Consider the following 19,893-nt stretch of genomic DNA (forward strand, 5'->3'; position numbering starts at 1 on the left):
AACCGATCGTATGAAACATGTAAACTATTTGCTATAAAGAAAAGAAACTAAATTAGGCCTAACTTTTGATATAGGAGACGTCCATCTTCTTTCATTCAATTCCAATCTGCAAGAAAAAAAATACGTTTATTATATACACTTTTATTTTCAAACTGACATAATTAAGTGAATAATTTTCAAATTATAGAAAAAATTTAAAAGCGTAACGAATTAAAAAATATATTTAAGTAAGCCGTCACATACCAATCATTAGATGGTTCGTCATCAAGAGATTTTTCACAGCCATCGATACATGTTTCGTCGCCATCAATAGATATTTCCTCATCATCTTTTGCATTCAACATTTGTTGAACAAGATGCTTGAGTTTGCTATATGATTGAGAAATGTTATCAATTTTCACCTGTTGATTTTGAATTTGGTCATTTAGTTCTTTAACTTGCTTTTCAGTCTCAAACTTCTCTGCTTGTAAACGAGCTTCAAACTCTGATTCTTTAGCTGTTATCCGTTTGGCTCCATATCCGAGTCCACGAGCATAACCAGACTTCGGTATATCCAAAACCTTTTGTAGAATTTTCCTCCCATCAATTGCAACGCCTTCCTCGAGTGCTTTTGAGCGAATAGCTTCCATTTGTTCCTAATTAATTAAATATGCTTTAATAACACTTTATAAAATTGTGTTTAGATAACTATATATATAAAAAAAGAACTTACGTATTTATCTCCAGCTTCTGGGTCAATCCATGAGCCGTCTTTTTTACGGTGTGCTTGACTGTAGAGCCTCATTTCAGGTGGCTCTTCATCAATGACTTCAGATGTTTCCTATAACGTTCATACAATTGATTAAAAACTAAATGATAAAGAATTTAAATACGAAATCAAAAACAGATTACATATAAACTCATATTTACCATTTCATACAAACGTTGGCAATAAGACTTTGATCCCGAAGTGTGAGAAAAGGTCACTTTCTTGCGATTATTAATGTTTACAGTGCTTCGAGCCTATTATAATAAAGCCAACACATAAAGGTTTTAAAGGTACATATCATATTATCAATAATAAAAGTTTTATATAATTAGATATAAACTATTTTAACCAAAATAGTAGAGATATTCGTATCTCATAAGCATAACTCGTAAACATGCAAAATACTCGACGAAGTACAAGCATTTTCTCGAGTTATGTTAATTATGTAGACATCTGAACTCGAGGTAAGGCATAAAACTCGAAGAGTTTCAAGCCTTTCATCGAGTTTGAGCTTCTCAGATATGAACTAACTCGAGGAAGGAAAAAATACTCTACGAGATCATTCATTCCTCGAGATTTTCATTTCTGTATAAGCTCATTTTCGTGGAGAGGCTTTAAACTCGAAGTGTTTCAAGTCTAACCTCGAGTTTAAGCTTATTCAGAGTTAAAATAAATCATGAAAAGGCTAAAAATCATTTAATATTGAAATCCTTTGAACAAACCTCGTATTTTCGTTCAGAACACAATATGTGAAGCTAATTTAGATATAATTGGAAACATACTACCAACTAATTAGATAATAAAGTACTCATTTTTAGCAAACGATATTAGACAATCGTATATAAAATTGAAACATTACCTTAAAGTGTGCATGTTCATCAAAATGTTCACATAGGTTCTTCCAATCGTTAATTTTTACATCCTTGGGTGGATGTTTTTCAGCTTCTTCACGAGTAGGGAACGTCTTATAGTGTAAGTGACACTGATACTTGAAATTTCTAAATCGTCTAGCCATCATTCCATATACTACTTCTCTTGCATATGGATCACTTAAATCAATCTCAAATTCACCCTATCAATAAAAAAACATATGAATAGTCACATATTATAAGAATACAATTATTCGAAATAACAAGTATGCTATAAAATAATTATTAATTTTACCTGAATAGTTGTAAGTAAGGCTTCCTTTTGTTCAGCGCTTATTTGAGACCAATAAAGTTTACCTAGCGGTGCCATTAATCGAGTGACAATACCAATTTCCATTTTGAATATCTTTTCTGAAGGAGCAATTGGTAATCTATTTGTTTTTGCAATCACAATTCCACCAATTTTTGAACCATCTTTAGTCATTTTTTTAACTTCAAATCCTCTAGCTTTACCTCTACCATTCTTTTTTGGAAGAGGACCTAAGAAGTACAACAGTTTACCTCATGTTAGTTTGCTTTTTGTTTCCAAATTGATATGTACCTTTTTAAAAAAATAATTTATATGCAGTTTGTAAACGTTATAGTGACTGAATATAAACTATATGTGAACCATAAGTCAACCTCAGAAAACAAAAAACAAACACAGAATAGAGAAATACGTAAGAAATACAAAACTTTACCTCATACTAGTTTGCTGCTCTATTAAACTTTATATGTAATTATCATACTATTTTAAAATTTCATATGTATGTCTTATACTATTTTTAAATTTAAATGCAGTTTTTAAGACGTTTTTGTGCCCAAATATGAATCTTATGTCAACCGCATGAAACACAAAATAATCACAAAAAAGAGAAACAAATTGATATGTATGTCTTATACTATTCTTAAACTATTTTTAAATTAAAACACATTTCTTTTTGGGAAGAAGACCTAAGAAATACTACAGTTTATCTCATGTTAGTTTTCTTCTCAATTCAAATTGATATGTATCTCTTATACTATTTTTAATTTTTATTTAGATGCAGTTTTTTATAGGTTTTTGTAACCTAATATGAACCTTATGTCAACCGTATGTCAACTTTAAGAAACACAAAATAGAGAAAAAAAAAACGAATTGCAAAAAATATAAGGTAAAAAATAACTTGAAAACAATATTTCCATTCCAGAAAAAGCATTGAAACACAATTTCATTTGTTAATTATATCAATTCACTAAGCAAAATAAATGAAACACAAAATAAATTCAACCTAACCTTCATCAACGTTTGTTGGTTCACCGGACATGGTTTCAGTTTCACCATCCCTGTTAACTTCAGCAGCCACTGGTATTGCAGTTGAATCATCACGGTGGTTGTGATGTTCAATACTATTTGGGTTTTGAATTGGAGGAGACGGAGATGTTGTGTTCACCAAAGGAGGAATAGGTTCCGACTCAGTTTCGGTAGTCTGAGATTGTTGTGATATATTTTTCATCGATGGTTTGTCATTCCCCTTCCTCAAATGAGCTTTCAGTCTAGCTGATCTTTGTAATTCGTTAAACGATATAACTCTTTTTCTAGTATTAAGTGACATTGTTCAGAAAAACGTTGAAACAAATTGAATTGAAGAACAAGTATGGTGAGAATTGTTTGTAATTTTTTTTATGATCGATATTTTGATAAGAACAAAGAAACCACTTTATTTTGTCATTCAACAACGTGATTCCTGCAATTATGGTTAATGCCAAAGAAGTTTCCTTTTAGAGGGAACTTCTTTAATTAAAAAATTAAATAAGGAACAAATTATTTTCGTTTCCCTCTCTTTTTTTTTTCGTTTCCCTCCTATTTTAATATTTTTTCCCTCCTAATAAATTCGTTTTTAAATTTTCCTGATTTGATTTGCCAAAATCGTGTCAAATCTAATCAGTTTGAGATATATTCTGAAAATCTTGTTGGAGAAATATTGTTTTTTACTCGAGGTAGTAGAGAAAGTCGACGAGTTTTATATGTTTCATCGAATATATGCTCTACTGAACTCGTCATAACTCGATGACATGGAAAATATTCGACGAGTTTAAACAATATACTCGAGTTAAAATCTATTTTTTTCAACTTAATCCAAATATCACCACTTTCCTTTAGATATAGAAGCAAAATGCAAAATAAAAAGTCTTTGTTTCCCATATTAAAAGCAAAACAAAGAGTCTAATGTTGATAAATGGTTGTTTTTATGCTTATTTATGATTAGATATCAAAAATTTATGTGTTATTCAACGTAATAGTTGACCACTCCATTTTTATCGCTCTAACATAAATATTTCAAAACAATATTTTGTCTTAATTTTTTTGGAGGTAATATATGCCTTTTGCAAATAAATTGCAACAATAAGAAATTTTTCCACTTTTGCCTATTCTTATAATTTATTTTTATGTTTTTAATTAGTATAATTTGAATTTTTAATAGCTAAATTTATTCCGTTGAATATGATTTTACTCGCATAACCATTATTAAAATTGTATTTTAGGGTTTAGGGTTTAGGGCTTAGGGTTTAGGGTTTAGGGCTTAGGGTTAGGGTTTAGGGTTTTGGGTTAGGATTAGTGTTAGGGTTAGAAAAAACAACATTAATTAGCAACATTCAATTTTTTTTAATGACCGCTAAAAAAATAAAACAATATTTAATTTATTTTTTTAATGACCGCTAAAAAAATAAAACAATTAATATTTTATTTAGTTTTCCAAGGACATCCATTTTTCATATCGTTGACATAAAAAACCTCATGTATACTTGAGAACTGAACACGAAAGAATGATTTGTTTCAATTCCATTTTTACATTAACAAAGCAATGTGGCAAAATTTACATGAAGTTAATTTTATGAATTTTGATAAAAATTAAGAGAACTTAAAATATACGTTACATGTGCCTCAATTTAACGTTGCATGTGCCTCAACTTACGTGAGATGTAAAAATGAACCTACAACTTCAACCTACTCGTAAAATAAGACATGATTTCATCACAAATAAACTAACTCGTTTTTAAGTACATAAATCTCAAATTCATGTACATATCTTGCAACCAAGCACTTTTGCAATTTTGAAAACAGATTGGTTCAGGCAGTACACACTTTAATAATCACAAGTTATGAGTAGCACACACAGACATGTTATTATGTCGTTGCATTCTATAAAGTTTATACATTTAATAATGTACGTAATTTAAAATTTTATGAAACAAATTATCAAAAATATATAGATCATATCATAATATATTAATAATTTTAAATGTTTAAATATTAAAAAATCGACTCAACCAAAAAATAAAAGCTTAAAGACTGATGTAATCAAAATATTAATTACATATTTTTAAAATTTAAATATTTAAATTTGTAAAATATTAACATTTATTCAAATTTTCTAGATCATAATCCTTTTTTCTACGGATTTAGATATTTAAATATTAAAAATTGGTGGAAAAGAAAAATAAAAGCTAAAAGACCAATGTAACAAATTAATTACATATTTGTAATTCATAAATATTTAAATTTATCAATTTTTATTCTTTGGCTTTATAAGAAAAGTTAATCAATAAAAGTCATCTAACTATCCTAATTTATAACAATTTAACAAACTTAAATTTAAAGTTTTGTCAAAAAAATATTAGTGTACAATGATCTAGAATTAACAAGTGTTAATATTCAAATTTGATAATAGCATTCAGAAATATTCATACTTGGTAATAACATTTCAGACCTACTAATAACACATGAGTTTATCACAATTAAACCTACTTATGTTCAAATACATAAACCTCCAAATTCAAAATACTAAATCCATAATCAACAGCTATGCATATACATCTGCTCCACGTCTTCAAAACTGCACCTCCAAGTCTCCAAAACAGCGTATCCAGAATTAGATATTTAGAACCAACTATGCAATCAGCCACCCATCTTATCTGCAATTTGGAAAACAGAGGATATTTCAGGAAGAAAAGTAATGCCCTGAAACCAAATGAATGACAGCATATAGATATGAAATAATCAAAATATTTTGGTTGTTACTAACCTTAACTCTCCGGTGTATGTGGAGGTGAAGGATCATGTGCTCCCAAGGTGCCGAAACAAGCCTTCCATCGGCGATGTGACCTTCGTTGTTCTCTTTTAATCTCTTCGATAGATGTTTCAATATTAGTCAACCTGGACTTTGTTTCATTTAACAAAGAAAGTACTTCCTCTTCAAAAGCTCCCCTTCGCTTCGGCTTTCTTGGTCGCCTCACTTCCTCCTCTCTTGGTTGATCTATACCGACATCATCCCTCACCACCTCACCTTGACCATTCTCGGTTTCCAGTTCTCTACTTACATTATCCTCATCTTCGTCACAGTCATCTTCTATTTCTGCTTTTCTTCCCTTTCCTCTTCTCGGCTGGCCAGTTTTAATTAAATAACAATTTCGGTCCTTTACATTCATCAATTCTCCATCCATATCAAGAATGTCGGCTTTACGGAGCATAGTTTCATTAAGATACGCATCCCCCAAACATTCCATCTTATGCAAATCATCCTCATCAATAGCACTATGAAGCAATGCTATACAAGTTACTAAATGACCATTTCCAAGTGCAACTTTAGATGATGTTGCCATGGTCATCATGCTTTTAAAAATTAAGTGTATGAAATCAACACTTTTTGCCGAACGTCGCACTAAATAGTCAAGTACTAGTAAATCATCCTTCGTTACTCTATTCGACTCCTTTTTACCACATATAGAATGACAAAGGAATTTATGAAATATAAGATATGATGGTTCAATTATGAGTCCATTAGGAGCTTGTTGTAAATCGACCGAGTCTTCACCGGTCAATTGCTTCCATACTCTATTAACATCAAAATTTGAAGGACAACCTCTAATGCCACCTTTAGGCAACTTCAATTTCTGATTCATAAAATCATACCCTATGCTATAATCAACCCCTTTTATTCTAAAAGAAATTGCTTTTTCATTCTTAGAGGCATAATTCAAGGTGGTATAAAATTCTCTAGTTAACTCTTTATAAACTTGATACTTACCATGTGCAATAAAATTTAAACCCATTCTACCAACTATTTCATCAATTTTTGATTTCAAACCCATCCTAGTCAACAAAGCATAATCAAAATATCTAGGTATAACAATAGGCTTGCGTGAAATAGTTTCGTAACGAATACCTTCTTCGTCGGAGAAAATTGGAAATGGGCAATCATAATTTGAGGACAAATCTTCTCTTGTAACAAATTTCGGAGGCATAGTTGAACTTGATGATTTCCCTTTTGAAGCAACTCTTTTAGCTCGTCCCTTTGTTGATGCCATCATTTTGGTTAATGATTTGATAAGATTATGATAGCAATTTGATGAATTTAGAGGCTAGGTTTCGGGTTGTGGAATGGGGAAGATTTAGAGAAATTTTTTTTTCACTTGTTTTGATTCTAGGTTTCTAAAGAAAAGTGGGAGGTTTAATTTTCAATTGCAGTAATTTTCAAAATAAATCGAGGTGGGTCTAAATACTCGACGAAAACAAAGCCTGAAATCGAGTTTGGCATAACTGGACTAGCATAAACTCGATGTTAGGTTTAAACTCGTCGAATATTAACCCATCATCGAGTTTATGCAGCACTGAACAGAAACAAACTCGATGTTAGGCTTAAAACTCGTCGAGTATTTAGCCAGACATCGAGTATTTACTTGTCCAGTTCTTTATATACACATACCCTAATTAAAATAATAATTTTAATCATTTAAATTATTAAAACTATAACAAATTAATTGAAATCTCAAAATTTTAAATTATTGATTTCATTTTTTTACCCTTGAAAAAATGCCTCTATTGAAAACATTAATTTATTTTCAACACCCTTTAAATTTTTTATTCCAATTTTATCCTCATCTAAGGTATATGTCTCTTTAGTGTGTGTCTAATGTATCATATAATTTACCTCTCCTTTTTTCATATAGCGGGAAATACCCATTTGATATTGCAAAATTTGATTTCATTCCTAAATAATCAAAACTCTTTTCTTCCTTCCTAATTTGCCGTGTTCTTCTTTATGACCTAAATCCATGGTGACTACACGGGCTGCCACTGAGAACGACGGTAATATCAGAATCGCTGATATGGGTAAGAAATCCGTTGCAAAAAAAGCTTCAAAAAACAAAAAGGTAGTGTCAACCGGAGAAGCTTCAGTTCCTCCATCTCCTGTGCAGTTGAGTAAGAAGAGACATGCAAATGATTCACCTCCGAAATCGAAGAAACACAAAGGCATTTCCAGAACTGAATCCAAGAAATCTCCTCCTAAGGTATGATTTCATTAGTTTATAAGTCAATTAAGAACCTACTGCATTAGAATTGTTTTATGTCTTAAAATAATAAATTGACTCTGTTTATATGATTGTTTGAAAATATGTTTAAGTATGATTGTTTGGAATTATGTTTATATAAAATTGTGGTTAGGTTGGTTGGTAGATAGTTTTGAAGGTACAGTTATGAACTCTATTTTTTTAGGATACTGAAATTTCAGTTTTTGAAGGCTAATTCCTCCATTCTACTGGGTTTGACAATGAAATTTCAGGTTTTGATTTGGTTATTTTTGGGCATTGTATTGAGAGGAATGTTAGAAATTGTTATGAACTCTAAATTACCCTTACTAATTGGCAGCTAAGTAGGATGGACAATTTACTCAATCAACATTCATGTATTGGAAACTTGGCGTTTCAGACACAAAATTGCAATTTTTATTATGGAAAATCTTGAAATAACAATGACTTGACGTCTACGTGTCCATATCTAAGTGTCTTGTTTACAAGTTTCCGAGTCCGTGTTACATAGCTTGGCAGTTTTAGTGTACATTTATGTAGATACTGGGAGACTTTTATGTTGGAGCTCTAAAATTTGAAAGCTTGAAGTGAACCTGAGCCAGCTTAGTGTTGTTTTACTTGCCTTGGAGGTTTATTACCTTAACCTACAAAATGTTACTTTTTGCACTGCTGAATTGGACCAGCAGTTTTACTTTGACAAGCACTATAAATATCTGAAAAAGAGTGCTGTAAATCTGTGTGCATACTATGGGTTTAATTTCTGGCTTTTGTTATTTTCCGAATTCCTATTTTCGTCTGGCTGATGTCAACATGTTCTTTGTGAAATTTTTGATATCTAACTGTTTTCACTCTAATTTCCATACAGCTATGGCAGTTTAAAGTAAGCCGAGAAGATCGTGTTCACTCGAAGATTGATACGCGCATGTCATACGATGTCATTTCTGATATCAAATCGACTCTGACTCCAGGTGAATTGGAAAAGTTTAGACAATCTTGCTTTGGCTACTTTCTTGATATTCCCAAGATCAAAGTGCAAAATCAGATCATACATTGTTTATTGTTGAGGGAGGTGGAGCAGCTAAAGAAGTCTGAATTGTGGTTTGAGGTTGGCGGTCATAGGCTGAAATTCGGAATCGACGAATTTGCTTTGATCTCGGGTTTAAACTGTCAAGGTGACAGCAGTAAGTATGCCTATACAAAAGTTGAAAACGGCATTTTGGATAAGTACTTCAGCGGGCTGCAATCTGTTTCTAAACAGACCCTTCAGGATTTTTTCAAAGCTAGGCGTTGGGAGTCGGAGGAGGATGGGTTTAAGATAGCATTTATGCATTTTTTGCATAACTTCTTGCTTGCTTCACCGAGGACTGCTCGTATCCCTTTGAAGGACTTTGACGTAGTTGATTCGGCTGATTTGAACGACTATCCATGGGGTATTGACGTTTTCAAGTACACGTTTGATTCTTTGTCAAAAAGAGCTGTTCTTAGTCCGGGATCTCTTATTATTGAAGACAACATTTACCAGTATCGACTTCAAGGTTTACCATATGCACTGGTATGTTGGTTCTACGAGTGTTGCCCGGCGGTGGAAAATACCTTTGCTCAGCTAGTGAACAAAGATGCTATCCCGCGGATTCTGAGGTGGCAAGCATTCGTTCCTGCAAAATACATTGATGTTGACAGGGATTTATTTGTTGAGATTGCATCCGATGAGGTTCGTATGTGTTAAATTTTCAATTTTTCAAATGTAATTTATCATTGACTCTGTTTTCATATATGGTGTTCATTTGTTATGTGTAGATGATTTTCCGATCAATTGTTCCAACCCCGGCAGAGATGAATGCCCTTCGTCTAGGTGACTTATTCAAAAAAATTAAGGGAAACGAGGAGGGTTATTGTCCGGCATTTAATATATTGAAGGACGGTGAATCAACGTCGAACACTTCGAATTTAAATGTTATGGAAGAGAGGCTGGAAATTTTGATGGCTGGTCAAAAGACGATTAAGGATGATATAATGGATTTGAAACGTTTATTCACTTCCAAATGTTCCGAACTTTTGACAGTTGTCAATTCATTGAATGATAGGCTAACTCTGATTGGTGATTCTAAAACGGTAATTTGTTTTGATTTATGTATTTTGTACTTTTATCACTTAGAGTTTAGTTAAATATAATTTATGTTATTTCATATTATGTTATTGTAACCTGATGGGAACCTAATGTTAACTCCATATCTATATCAGGTTGAAAGTGAGAAACATGATGTTTCTGATGGCTTGCAGACAAGGGTTGACAAAGGAAAAAAGGTTGTTCTTCCTGCAGAGGACATTTCAGTGAAACCAAGTAAAAATGGTACTTCTATAGTAACGGAACGAGAAGAAAGGGATGGTAGGGAGTCTGTTGTTCCTGTTTCTGCTGATACTAAAGCTACTTCCAGCAAAGAAAGGGATGGTAGGGAGTCTGCTGATGAAGAAGAAGGTGCTGAAAAAGTCGAATTGGAAGATTTGGTTTGCGAGAAGGCTGTACTTGAAGGCAAGGATGACCGTGGTGAACCTTGTGTTATTGTTTCTTCCGAACACGTTGATGTTATCTCTCCGAATTTTGAGGTATATTTAATAATTTGATATTAAGCTGTTTTGATTAACTATATTAATTTGTTTATTGTCAATTTACTAGGTTTCGCGACAAAGCGAGTTGAATTTAAAATCTCCACCATATGACACCATCAATCAGACTAAAAAAAATGCAAGTGAATCGATTGCTGAATTCAAATCAAAGGAGGTATTGTTTGCTTTAAATTATATTTATAGTTTAATTTTATAGTTTACTTACTGTATCCTCTCTTATGTTTTTGGTAGTCTGGTCCTTCTTCAAGCCGCTTCATACCGACGCAAACTGGTTGTAAAGTCCGTATTTGTCCATTTGATGCTAATCACATTTTATTCAGTGATGCTACCAAACAAAACATCATTCAGAATTGGCTGGAAGAAGGACGTCCTAAAGGGGCCAAGTTCGTATCTCGACTAACTTTTTTCAGTTCTGTTTTAATGCTCACTTATTTAATTTTTTTTTCTTTGTTTGTTTAGAAGACAAAGCTGGATATACGATCCAAAGATTGATAAATTCCATCCTCGTCTTTCTCTTGGCGTGGTTGATATTGAAACGAAATCCTGGTTTTACCATCTCTACCACGTTGGAAAGCCTCTTGAGTGTTCTGTAAGTAAATCCTGTTTTAATGCTCACTTAGTTAATAACATTGTTGTGACTGTATGGCTACTTAACCTTGAATTTTGTTTATTTGGCAGCATGTAGATGTTCTCTTTTATTATCTGAGAAAGAAAATAAAATCTGGATGTGCTGCAAACAGTAGATGTACGTCAACTGATAATTTTTTTGATCGGCGTATTCAAACTCTCTACACAGTATACAAGAAAAAGCAAGATGTGTCACTTGTTTCTTTGAAACATACAGTGGCTATCTACATTAAAGGTGGTGCTATGCGTTGCAATACGAATTGGGCTGATGTTGACGATGTTCTTTTTCCGATCAATTGTGTTAACGATTGGCATTGAATTTTGGCTCGCCTGAATTTCAAGGAACGATGCATCTATATCTACAATTCGTTGAGGTCGGCGCAAAATGACAGATCAGCAACTGAATATGTTACTTCCTACAGTGTGTTACTTCCACTATTCCTTCAAGCTACCAATTTTTATGATTCTCGAGATGACATCGATACTACTGCCGGTGCTTATGAGGGAAAGAGAATAACTGATCCGTTCAGAATAGAGATTGTGGAAAACATGCCTATCCAAAATGATGTGTAAGTCTATAATTTGTTTTTAACTTTAGTTGGTTGGGTTATATTAAAGAGTTATGGTGACAGAATAGGAACCTAATGTCAACCTTGTTTCTTATGTTTTTTTTATTTTTTTCTCACTTTTCGTAGTGATTGTGGAGTTCATATGTTTTCCGCTGCTGAGTTCTTTGTTGATGGGAAAGTTATGGGGCATGATTATGATGTCAAAGAACACCGTGCTCGTTACGCTTCGTCATTATATTTGTATGCTCGTTGGAAGGAAAGCTCTTCTTGTGTTAGTGAAGATGAGGGTCCTCTAAAACTCAAGAGAACATCTGCCTAGGGAGTGAAGAGGAAGCTAATTTATGGAGGTTCAAGATGAAGAATGTTATTGATTTTTGTTTGTAAAGAAAGTCTCCTTTTTGTCACACTTTTATTTTGCTTGGAGGACATAAATGTCCATTTATTTCTTATTTGAAGTCTATTTTAGAGTATTTGTAAAAACAGGTAGTTACAATATGTGTAGTGTTTTAGCAAATTTCCGCAAAATTGTGAATTGTCAATAGTTATATTAAAAGGCAGGAGTTCAATTCTATTTTTTTGTTCTGTTCTATAGTAGAAGTACAAAATTGAGAAAAAATAATTGGTATTACACCAAACCTTAAAATCAAACTAAACCAAACGAATCAATTGAATGTTTGGCTGATATCTCATATATAATTCCATACGTTCAAACTCGATGTGTGTCTAATATCTCGACGAGTTTTCATCAACACATCGAGTTTCTGCTATCCAGTTTTCCACAAATTTCATGTTGGGCTGCATAACTACTGCCATAAAACACCAAAATTCTACAATCTACATTCAAGGCAATATAAAAAAGCATCTCTCAGTAAAATTCATACTTTCAAACAAGCTACAAGAATCCAAAAAGAGTTCAATAAGCGGTAAATTTCAGTCACTAATCATCGTCTTCGTCTTCATTGTCACTGTCATTTGAGTCTTCTAGTACATCAGTGTCGGCATCATCATAATTGATCGTAGTATCATCCTCCTCATCGCTAGAATAAATCGGGTTTGAGTTTTGACCCTGAAACATTTGACCAACATCAACTTCATCCGGTAATACATCTATAGGATGCAAGAGTTCCAAATTTTCACCACCATTTTGATCGACTTCATGACTATTATCTGCCTCGTATTGCTGATAGGGCTCATCATTCAATATTGAATCTTAATTGCACACTTTTTCCTTTTCTGGCACATCAAATATATTCCTGTGAAATGATTTTTGCACAATTTTCCAATGACCTCCATTTTTCATATCGCTGACATAAAAAACCTGTTGTACTTGAGAACTCAACACGAAAGAATCACCTGTATACCATTTACGGCTCACATTAACAGAAACTAAGTTGCCATCTGTTTTAATTCCATTTTTATCGCCAACATCCCACCAATCACATTTAAACAAGAAAACATGATTCCCATTAACATATTGGAGGTCAATGATATCTGTTAGCACACCATAAAACTCGATTTCTTTCGACTTATGCTCTCCCGTAACTGAAACTCCATTATTTTGAGTCCGACGAAAATTATCACGCTCAACTGTGTGAAACCTAACTCCATTGACAATTATCCCACTGTACCTAGCAATTCGTATATCAGGACCTAATCCCAACGCATATATATGATCTGTTGCTGCAGCCAAACCAGTAGCACGTAAGCGTCCAACCTGAAAAATAAGTTTAATGGTGAAATTAGAGGCATAATTCAATATTTAGTACTTTTATAGCATCATACTTACACACTCCTTGAACCAACTGGCAAATCCTGCCTGGTGTCTTTTTTGCACATCTATAACACTTTCCTTTTGTAATTCCTCGATGTGAATCCTGCACAACGTTTATAAAATTAGATAAAAAGTGTAAAATAAAGCTATTTTGAAACTCTAAAGTCTTTGTTTTTTCAAAATAAAATAACTTACTTAAGATATTCATCAACATCCTCACAATTGTTAAGCACATACCACTGCAATTTTTCAAAATCAGAATGGGATAACGTTTTATATTCTGTAGCTCCTAAAGGTCTTGCATTGTTTGAAAATATGGAAAATCCATTTTCCACTCCTATTTGCACAGGAAAATTATTTCTCTCAACGCGATTATATATTGTCTCAACACCATGAAAATACAGTGAACAAAAGTTCAAACATTCTTTAGTGATATACGCTTCAGCAATTGAACCCTCCGGTCGAGCTAAGTTACGTACATAATTTTCCAAAGTACGTAAGAACCTGCACAACAAATTTGTTGTAAATGTGAATAAACCATATAGATATATAAAAATTAGTTAAAACTGCAGCAAGAAAACTAAAAATAAAATTTCCTTATCAACTCACCTCTCAATAAAGTACATCCACCTATAGTGAACAGGGCCTCCTAATTCTACTTCACGTGGCAGATGAATTACCAAATGCATCATTACCACGAAAAAAGATGGAGGATATATCATCTCAAGTTTACATATTATCAAAATGATATCGCTCTGCAACTTTTTAACTGTAGATCTTTTTAAAGTCTTCGAACAAAGCTCCTTAAAGAAAGAGCTCAACTCTGATAATGCAGTGTAAACCTCACTACGCAAAGACCCACAAATTGATGCTGGAAGTAACCGTTGCAAGAATATATGATAATCATGGCTTTTCATCCCCATAACTTTGCAGTCCTGAACACTTACACATCGAGAAAGATTGGAAGCATATCCGTCTGGCAACCGGATTGGCTGCAACCATTCGCAAAACTTTCTCCTTTCAGGCTTCGGTAATGTATAACAAGCAAGTGGCATAAAAAATTTATTTCCCTTTTGCTGTAAATGTAACTCTTTTCTTATACCCATTGCTTCTAAATCCATTCGAGCCTTAATGTTATCCTTAGATTTTCCATCAATATTCATCAACGTACCCAATATATTTTCACATATATTCTTCTCAATATGCATTACATCTAAATTATGACGTAATTTTAATGTTTTCCAGTAAGGCAATTCAAAGAATATACTTCTCTTTGTCCAATTGAGCTCTTCAGGACCACGTGCACGCTTTTTTTGGTTAGGTGTCTTCCCAAAAACAAGGCTTTTTGGAAGCAAATCTAATTGCCTTAGAACTTCATCCCCTGACAACTCTTCAGGCTTTGACCCGTGCTCTGGTTTGCCATCAAATTTTCTGCTTTTTCTCCAAGAATGTTGGGCATGTAAATATCTCCGATGACCCATGTAACATTGCTTCACTCCATTTTTTAATGTTAGCGAACACGTCCACTTATTACACACAGGACATGCCAATTTTCCTTTTGTGCTCCATCCAGATAACATTCCATATGCTGGAAAGTCATTTATTGTCCATAATAATGCAGCATGTAATTGAAAATTCTTACCGCTATATGCATCATATGTTGACACACCGGTCTCCCATAACTCTTTTAACTCATCAATTAATGGCCTTAAATATACATCGATATTATTTCCGGGAGATTCCTTACCAGGAATAAGCAAAGATAACATCAAAAAATTCTCCTTCATGCATTTCCATGGTGGTAAGTTATATGGCGTCACAATCACCGGCCACATGCTATAACTCGTGCTCATATTTCCAAAAGGGTTAAATCCATCACTAGCAAGCCCAAGTCGCACGTTACGAGCATCTTTGCCAAACCAAGCATATTTCTGGTCAAAATCTTTCCATTCCGTAGCATCAGCTGGATGTCTAATCGTATCATCATCTACACGTTTCTCCTTATGCCACCTCATATTTTCACCAATATCTTTAGACATAAATAACATCTGAAGTCTAGGTACTAAAGGGAAGTGTCTAAGAATTTTTTGAGCAACCTTCTTGCGTTTTCCGAAACCTAATTTCCATCTAGGGGCCTTACAAGTTGGACACGTGTCAAGATTTTCATTTTCCTTCCAAAATAGCACACAATCATTTACACAAGCATCAATAGTTACGTAACCGAGTCCTAAATCACGCATCAATTTTTTAACCTCATAACTTGAGCTTGGAAGGGTTTCTCCTCTCGGGAGTGCATCCTTGAACAACTCCAAATTCGAAAAAAATGACTTATTACTAGAATTTGTGAGTGCTTTGATATTAATCATCTTAAGAAGAAAAGAGAGCTTTGAATATTTTTGACTTCCAGGATATAGTTCACAATGAGAATCATTCCACAATTTAGCAAATTTTGCTACTTCTCCTTCTAGCATGTTATTATCTTGATTGGGAAGTCTGTCTTCCATGTCGGTGTCCATAAAAGTTGCATTACACATATCATCTAACATTTCTGAAACATCATTTCCACTATCCTCCAATTCATTGTCCGAATTAATAGAGCCATCTAAACTATCACGAGGTTGAGAAGTCTCACCATGGTGCACCCAGTTTGTGTAGTTTTCACTAATTCCATATTGATATAGATCCATTTTTACTTCTTGCAATGGCTTCAAATAAATATTGATGCAGTTCTTGCATGGACATCGAACTCTGCCATTTGAATCAGTAAAGTCTTTTGCAACATTCAGAAAATTTTTGACCCCTTGAATATAACATGAACTAAATCGGTACGACGTCATCCAACTTTTGTCTGATGGCGTCCCTTTAATACCAAAATAATATATTAGGCAACATCAATATTTGGTACAAATCTATCAATTGAAAATATAATTAAAACTTACCCATTACAAATCAGATACCGTTAGCTATTTTAAAAATATATCCAATTTCTTTCCCTGAACTACCTGCAGTTCTAAAACAAGGCTAACATTTGGTTAGTGTTACTGTTAAAACATACTCGAGGTCAGCCTATATAGTCGACGAATTTTTAAACTTAACTCGAGTTTATACGTCGTTTGCAATGTTAAACTCGATGTCATGCTTAATATTCGACGAGTTACATCCTTAACTCGACTTTTTTATCTCTGTCAAAGCACAAACTTGATGTAAGTCTTAATACTCGACGAAATGGAAGCAAAACCTCGAGTTCTTGATTTTACTGAGCTAATAAACTCGAGAATAGGTGATAAGTCGTCGAGTTTTAAGCCCGACCTCGAGTTTGTACGAATTAGTTAAAAAATTAAATTATCAATTGAACAAATAAGCAATTTGAATGTGAAATTCATCCTACATTAATCAATTTAGTCTCTTTTCATAAGTTAAAAAATACCTGGACAAATAAGCATCAACAAACACAAATCAATGAAAGTGCGGCGGCGTGAGAAGCGTACAAACGTATGGAATTGATGCGGTAGTGTGGTGTCAATATTCAGCAAAAAAAGTTTTTCCCTAATGAAGAGTGCTTCGATTAACCTAATTTGGATATTTGAATCTTAATTGTCATATACCTTTTTTTATCAAAATAAAATATAATTTCATAACCCATTTAAACCTGTTATCATATTTGTTTTTTCAATTCCATGGTGACAAAACATTTATTAATCACAATATCATTTAATTTCGCTTAATTGCTGAAAAATAAAATTATTCACAATATTTTTACATATTATGATAAAATTTATTTTATCATAATAACTGTATTTTTAATATACAGTGACAAAACAGTTTTTGTCAAAACCCATTGTCACAACAAACACAATTAATTGGTATAGTGACAAAAATATTAGACACAATATTTAATTATCACAACATTATATAAGTTTAATTAATTGCTGAAAAATAAATTCGTTACTAAAGTCTTTAAATATTATGCTAAAATTTATTTTTTCATTATAACTGTATATATTTTCTATTTTACCATTTATTTTCTGCAATTAGTTTTTCTTTCTCTATTTTGTGTGTATTTTGTGTTTCATAAGGTTGACATATGGTCAATAAACGGTTTATTTACGGTTATTATAACTATAGTTTAAAATACAGGCACAAAACATTTGTTTTGGCAAATTACTTTGTCACAACAATATATTTACTTTTTTATATAGTGACAAATAAATATGACACAATAAATATTATAACTGCCTTTTTGAAATATCGGAACCAAACATTTGTTTTGGCAAAATATTTTGTCAGAAAAAAAAATTTACTTTTTTTATTGACAAATAAATTTGACACAATAAACAGTAGTGGAAAGAGTTTATGTTTGTGTTTTATAAGGTTGACATACGGTTGACATCAGGTCCATATGCAGTCGTTATAACTGTAGGTTTAAAATACGAAAACAAAACATTTGTTTTGGCAAAATACATTGTCACAAAGACATATTTACTTTTTTATAAGTGACGAAAAAATTTGACACAATAATAATTTATTACAATATCTTTTATTGGCAAAATACTTTGTCACAACAAACGTAATTAAATTTTATAGTGACAAAATATATCTAATTGCTGCAAAATAAAATTTGTCACAACTTTTTTAAATATTATGATAAGAATAATTTTGTCATAATAAAAATATTTTAAATTACGGCGACAAAACATGTTTTTGTCAAAATAGTTAGTCACAACAAACATAATTATTTTTTATAGTGACAAAAATGGTTGACACAATATGTATTTGTCGCAATATCATTTCATTGAACTCTCATTGTGACAAAATAATTTTTTTTGTCACAACTAACCTATTTATTATGACAAAATATAGTTTGTCACATATTTTTTTGTCACAAGAAGCCAAATTTTTTGTAGTGCACGTACCTTAAGAAAAGAGGAAAGGATAACGTTTCCGCATATCGGACTCCGTCTCCCAAGTGCACTCCTCAACAGAATGATTTCGCCACAGAACTTTGACCATCAGAATCTCCTTGTTCCGTAACTTACGCACTTGCGTATCAAAAATCTCAACTGGCTGTTCCTCATAGGACAGCTCCTGGTCAATCTCAACGCTCAGAGGCACAATCACATGTGAAGGATCTGAGATGCACTTCCTCAACATAGAAACATGAAATACAGGATGTACCAAAGACATGTCTGGCGGCAGAACCAGACGATAAGCCACAGCTCCAATCCTCTCTGAAATCTCATAAGGACCAACGTACCTCGGTGCCAACTTCCCCTTGACACCAAAACGAACCACGCCTTTCATAGGCGAAACCCAAAGAAACAAAAAGTCTCCCACCTAAAACTCGATGTCTTTTCTGTTCGGATCAGCATAACTCTTATGCCGACTAAAATCTGTCTCCAACCTTCGTTTTATCAACGGTACCTTCTCTAAGGTAATCTGAATAATCTTAGCACCAGACAACTTCCGCTCGCCGACCTCTTCCCAGCAGATAGGAGATCGACACTTGCGTCCCTACAAAGCCTCATAAGGTGCCATCTCAATGCTCGCATGGTAACTGTTGTTGTAGGAAAACTCAATCAAAGGCAAATGAGTATCCTAGCTACCCTGAAAATCAAGAATGCACATCCTGAGCATATCCTCCAATGTCTTATCACGACCCATTTTCATGAATCGCGACCGGCGCTAGGGTATGGGTAATGTAGTACCAAAACCCGTAGCTAACCTTTCAATTAACATGAAAATTCATAAACCTGCAGAAAACCAATGCTCGGGGGGCAACCGAGACTTCAGCCTAAATCTAGCAGTTATAATATTCAGCAATTAAAATAACATGCTTTCCAATAATAGTCTTAATTCGGCTTAACATAATAATTCTGAATAATAATATAACATGCCAAAGCAATAATAATCCAGTCGGACCAATCCGATAACAACTAAAATAAAATAAAGACGTCTAGTCAACTATTGCGGTCTAAGAATAAAACAGTTTTACAGTTTATCAAAAATAAAGGGAACCTCCGAAGAAAAGTAAATGCGGAGATCACCAGACTCTCTCAGATAATAACCCTGGGAAAAATTGGGAAAATAACGGGGTCAGATATACTGAGATGAGTTTATACCACTATCTACATTTATTAAGTGGAAAACCTTTAAAACCGTTTAAAACATTTAATAACGATATTACGAATAATAGTTGGAACCCTAATCCACAATTCCAAATATAAACATAATCCAATAGGTCTGGTCACGAGAGCTGAGCTACACCGAGTTACCACTGACCACACTTTACCATAT

At 33.1% G+C, this 19,893-nt stretch overlaps 4 protein-coding genes across 4 annotated transcripts; 1 reads left to right on the top strand and 3 right to left on the bottom strand.

Moving 5' to 3' along the window:
• Nucleotides 1–183: 183 nt before the first annotated feature.
• On the bottom strand, nt 184–1,015 carry LOC126672503 (uncharacterized). Its single transcript, XM_050366453.2, has 3 exons — nt 910–1,015; nt 713–820; nt 184–635 (listed from the first exon to the last, which is right to left on the bottom strand). The coding sequence occupies exons 1-3, from the start codon at nt 910–912 to the stop codon at nt 195–197; spliced, it is 552 nt and encodes a 183-aa protein (XP_050222410.2). The 5' UTR covers nt 913–1,015; the 3' UTR covers nt 184–194.
• A 4,380-nt stretch (nt 1,016–5,395) lies between these two features.
• Nucleotides 5,396–7,332, bottom strand: LOC126671293 (uncharacterized). The gene is made up of 2 exons (XM_050365059.2): nt 5,724–7,332; nt 5,396–5,613 (listed from the first exon to the last, which is right to left on the bottom strand). The coding sequence occupies exon 1, from the start codon at nt 7,006–7,008 to the stop codon at nt 5,725–5,727; it is 1,284 nt and encodes a 427-aa protein (XP_050221016.2). The 5' UTR covers nt 7,009–7,332; the 3' UTR covers nt 5,396–5,613; nt 5,724.
• Nucleotides 7,333–7,513: 181 nt separating this feature from the next.
• LOC126672504 (uncharacterized) lies at nt 7,514–10,186 on the top strand. Its single transcript, XM_050366454.2, has 3 exons — nt 7,514–7,989; nt 8,873–9,718; nt 9,805–10,186. The coding sequence occupies exons 1-3, from the start codon at nt 7,753–7,755 to the stop codon at nt 10,171–10,173; spliced, it is 1,452 nt and encodes a 483-aa protein (XP_050222411.2). The 5' UTR covers nt 7,514–7,752; the 3' UTR covers nt 10,174–10,186.
• Nucleotides 10,187–12,902: 2,716 nt separating this feature from the next.
• LOC126672505 (uncharacterized) lies at nt 12,903–16,908 on the bottom strand. The gene is made up of 7 exons (XM_056105032.1): nt 16,539–16,908; nt 15,242–16,459; nt 14,867–15,094; nt 14,209–14,575; nt 14,079–14,103; nt 13,615–13,702; nt 12,903–13,508 (listed from the first exon to the last, which is right to left on the bottom strand). The coding sequence occupies exons 1-7, from the start codon at nt 16,540–16,542 to the stop codon at nt 13,039–13,041; spliced, it is 2,400 nt and encodes a 799-aa protein (XP_055961007.1). The 5' UTR covers nt 16,543–16,908; the 3' UTR covers nt 12,903–13,038.
• Nucleotides 16,909–19,893: the final 2,985 nt, after the last annotated feature.

The sequence above is a fragment of the Mercurialis annua genome, linkage group LG3 (genome assembly GCF_937616625.2).
Source record: "Mercurialis annua linkage group LG3, ddMerAnnu1.2, whole genome shotgun sequence".
Taxonomy (NCBI): domain Eukaryota; kingdom Viridiplantae; phylum Streptophyta; class Magnoliopsida; order Malpighiales; family Euphorbiaceae; genus Mercurialis; species Mercurialis annua.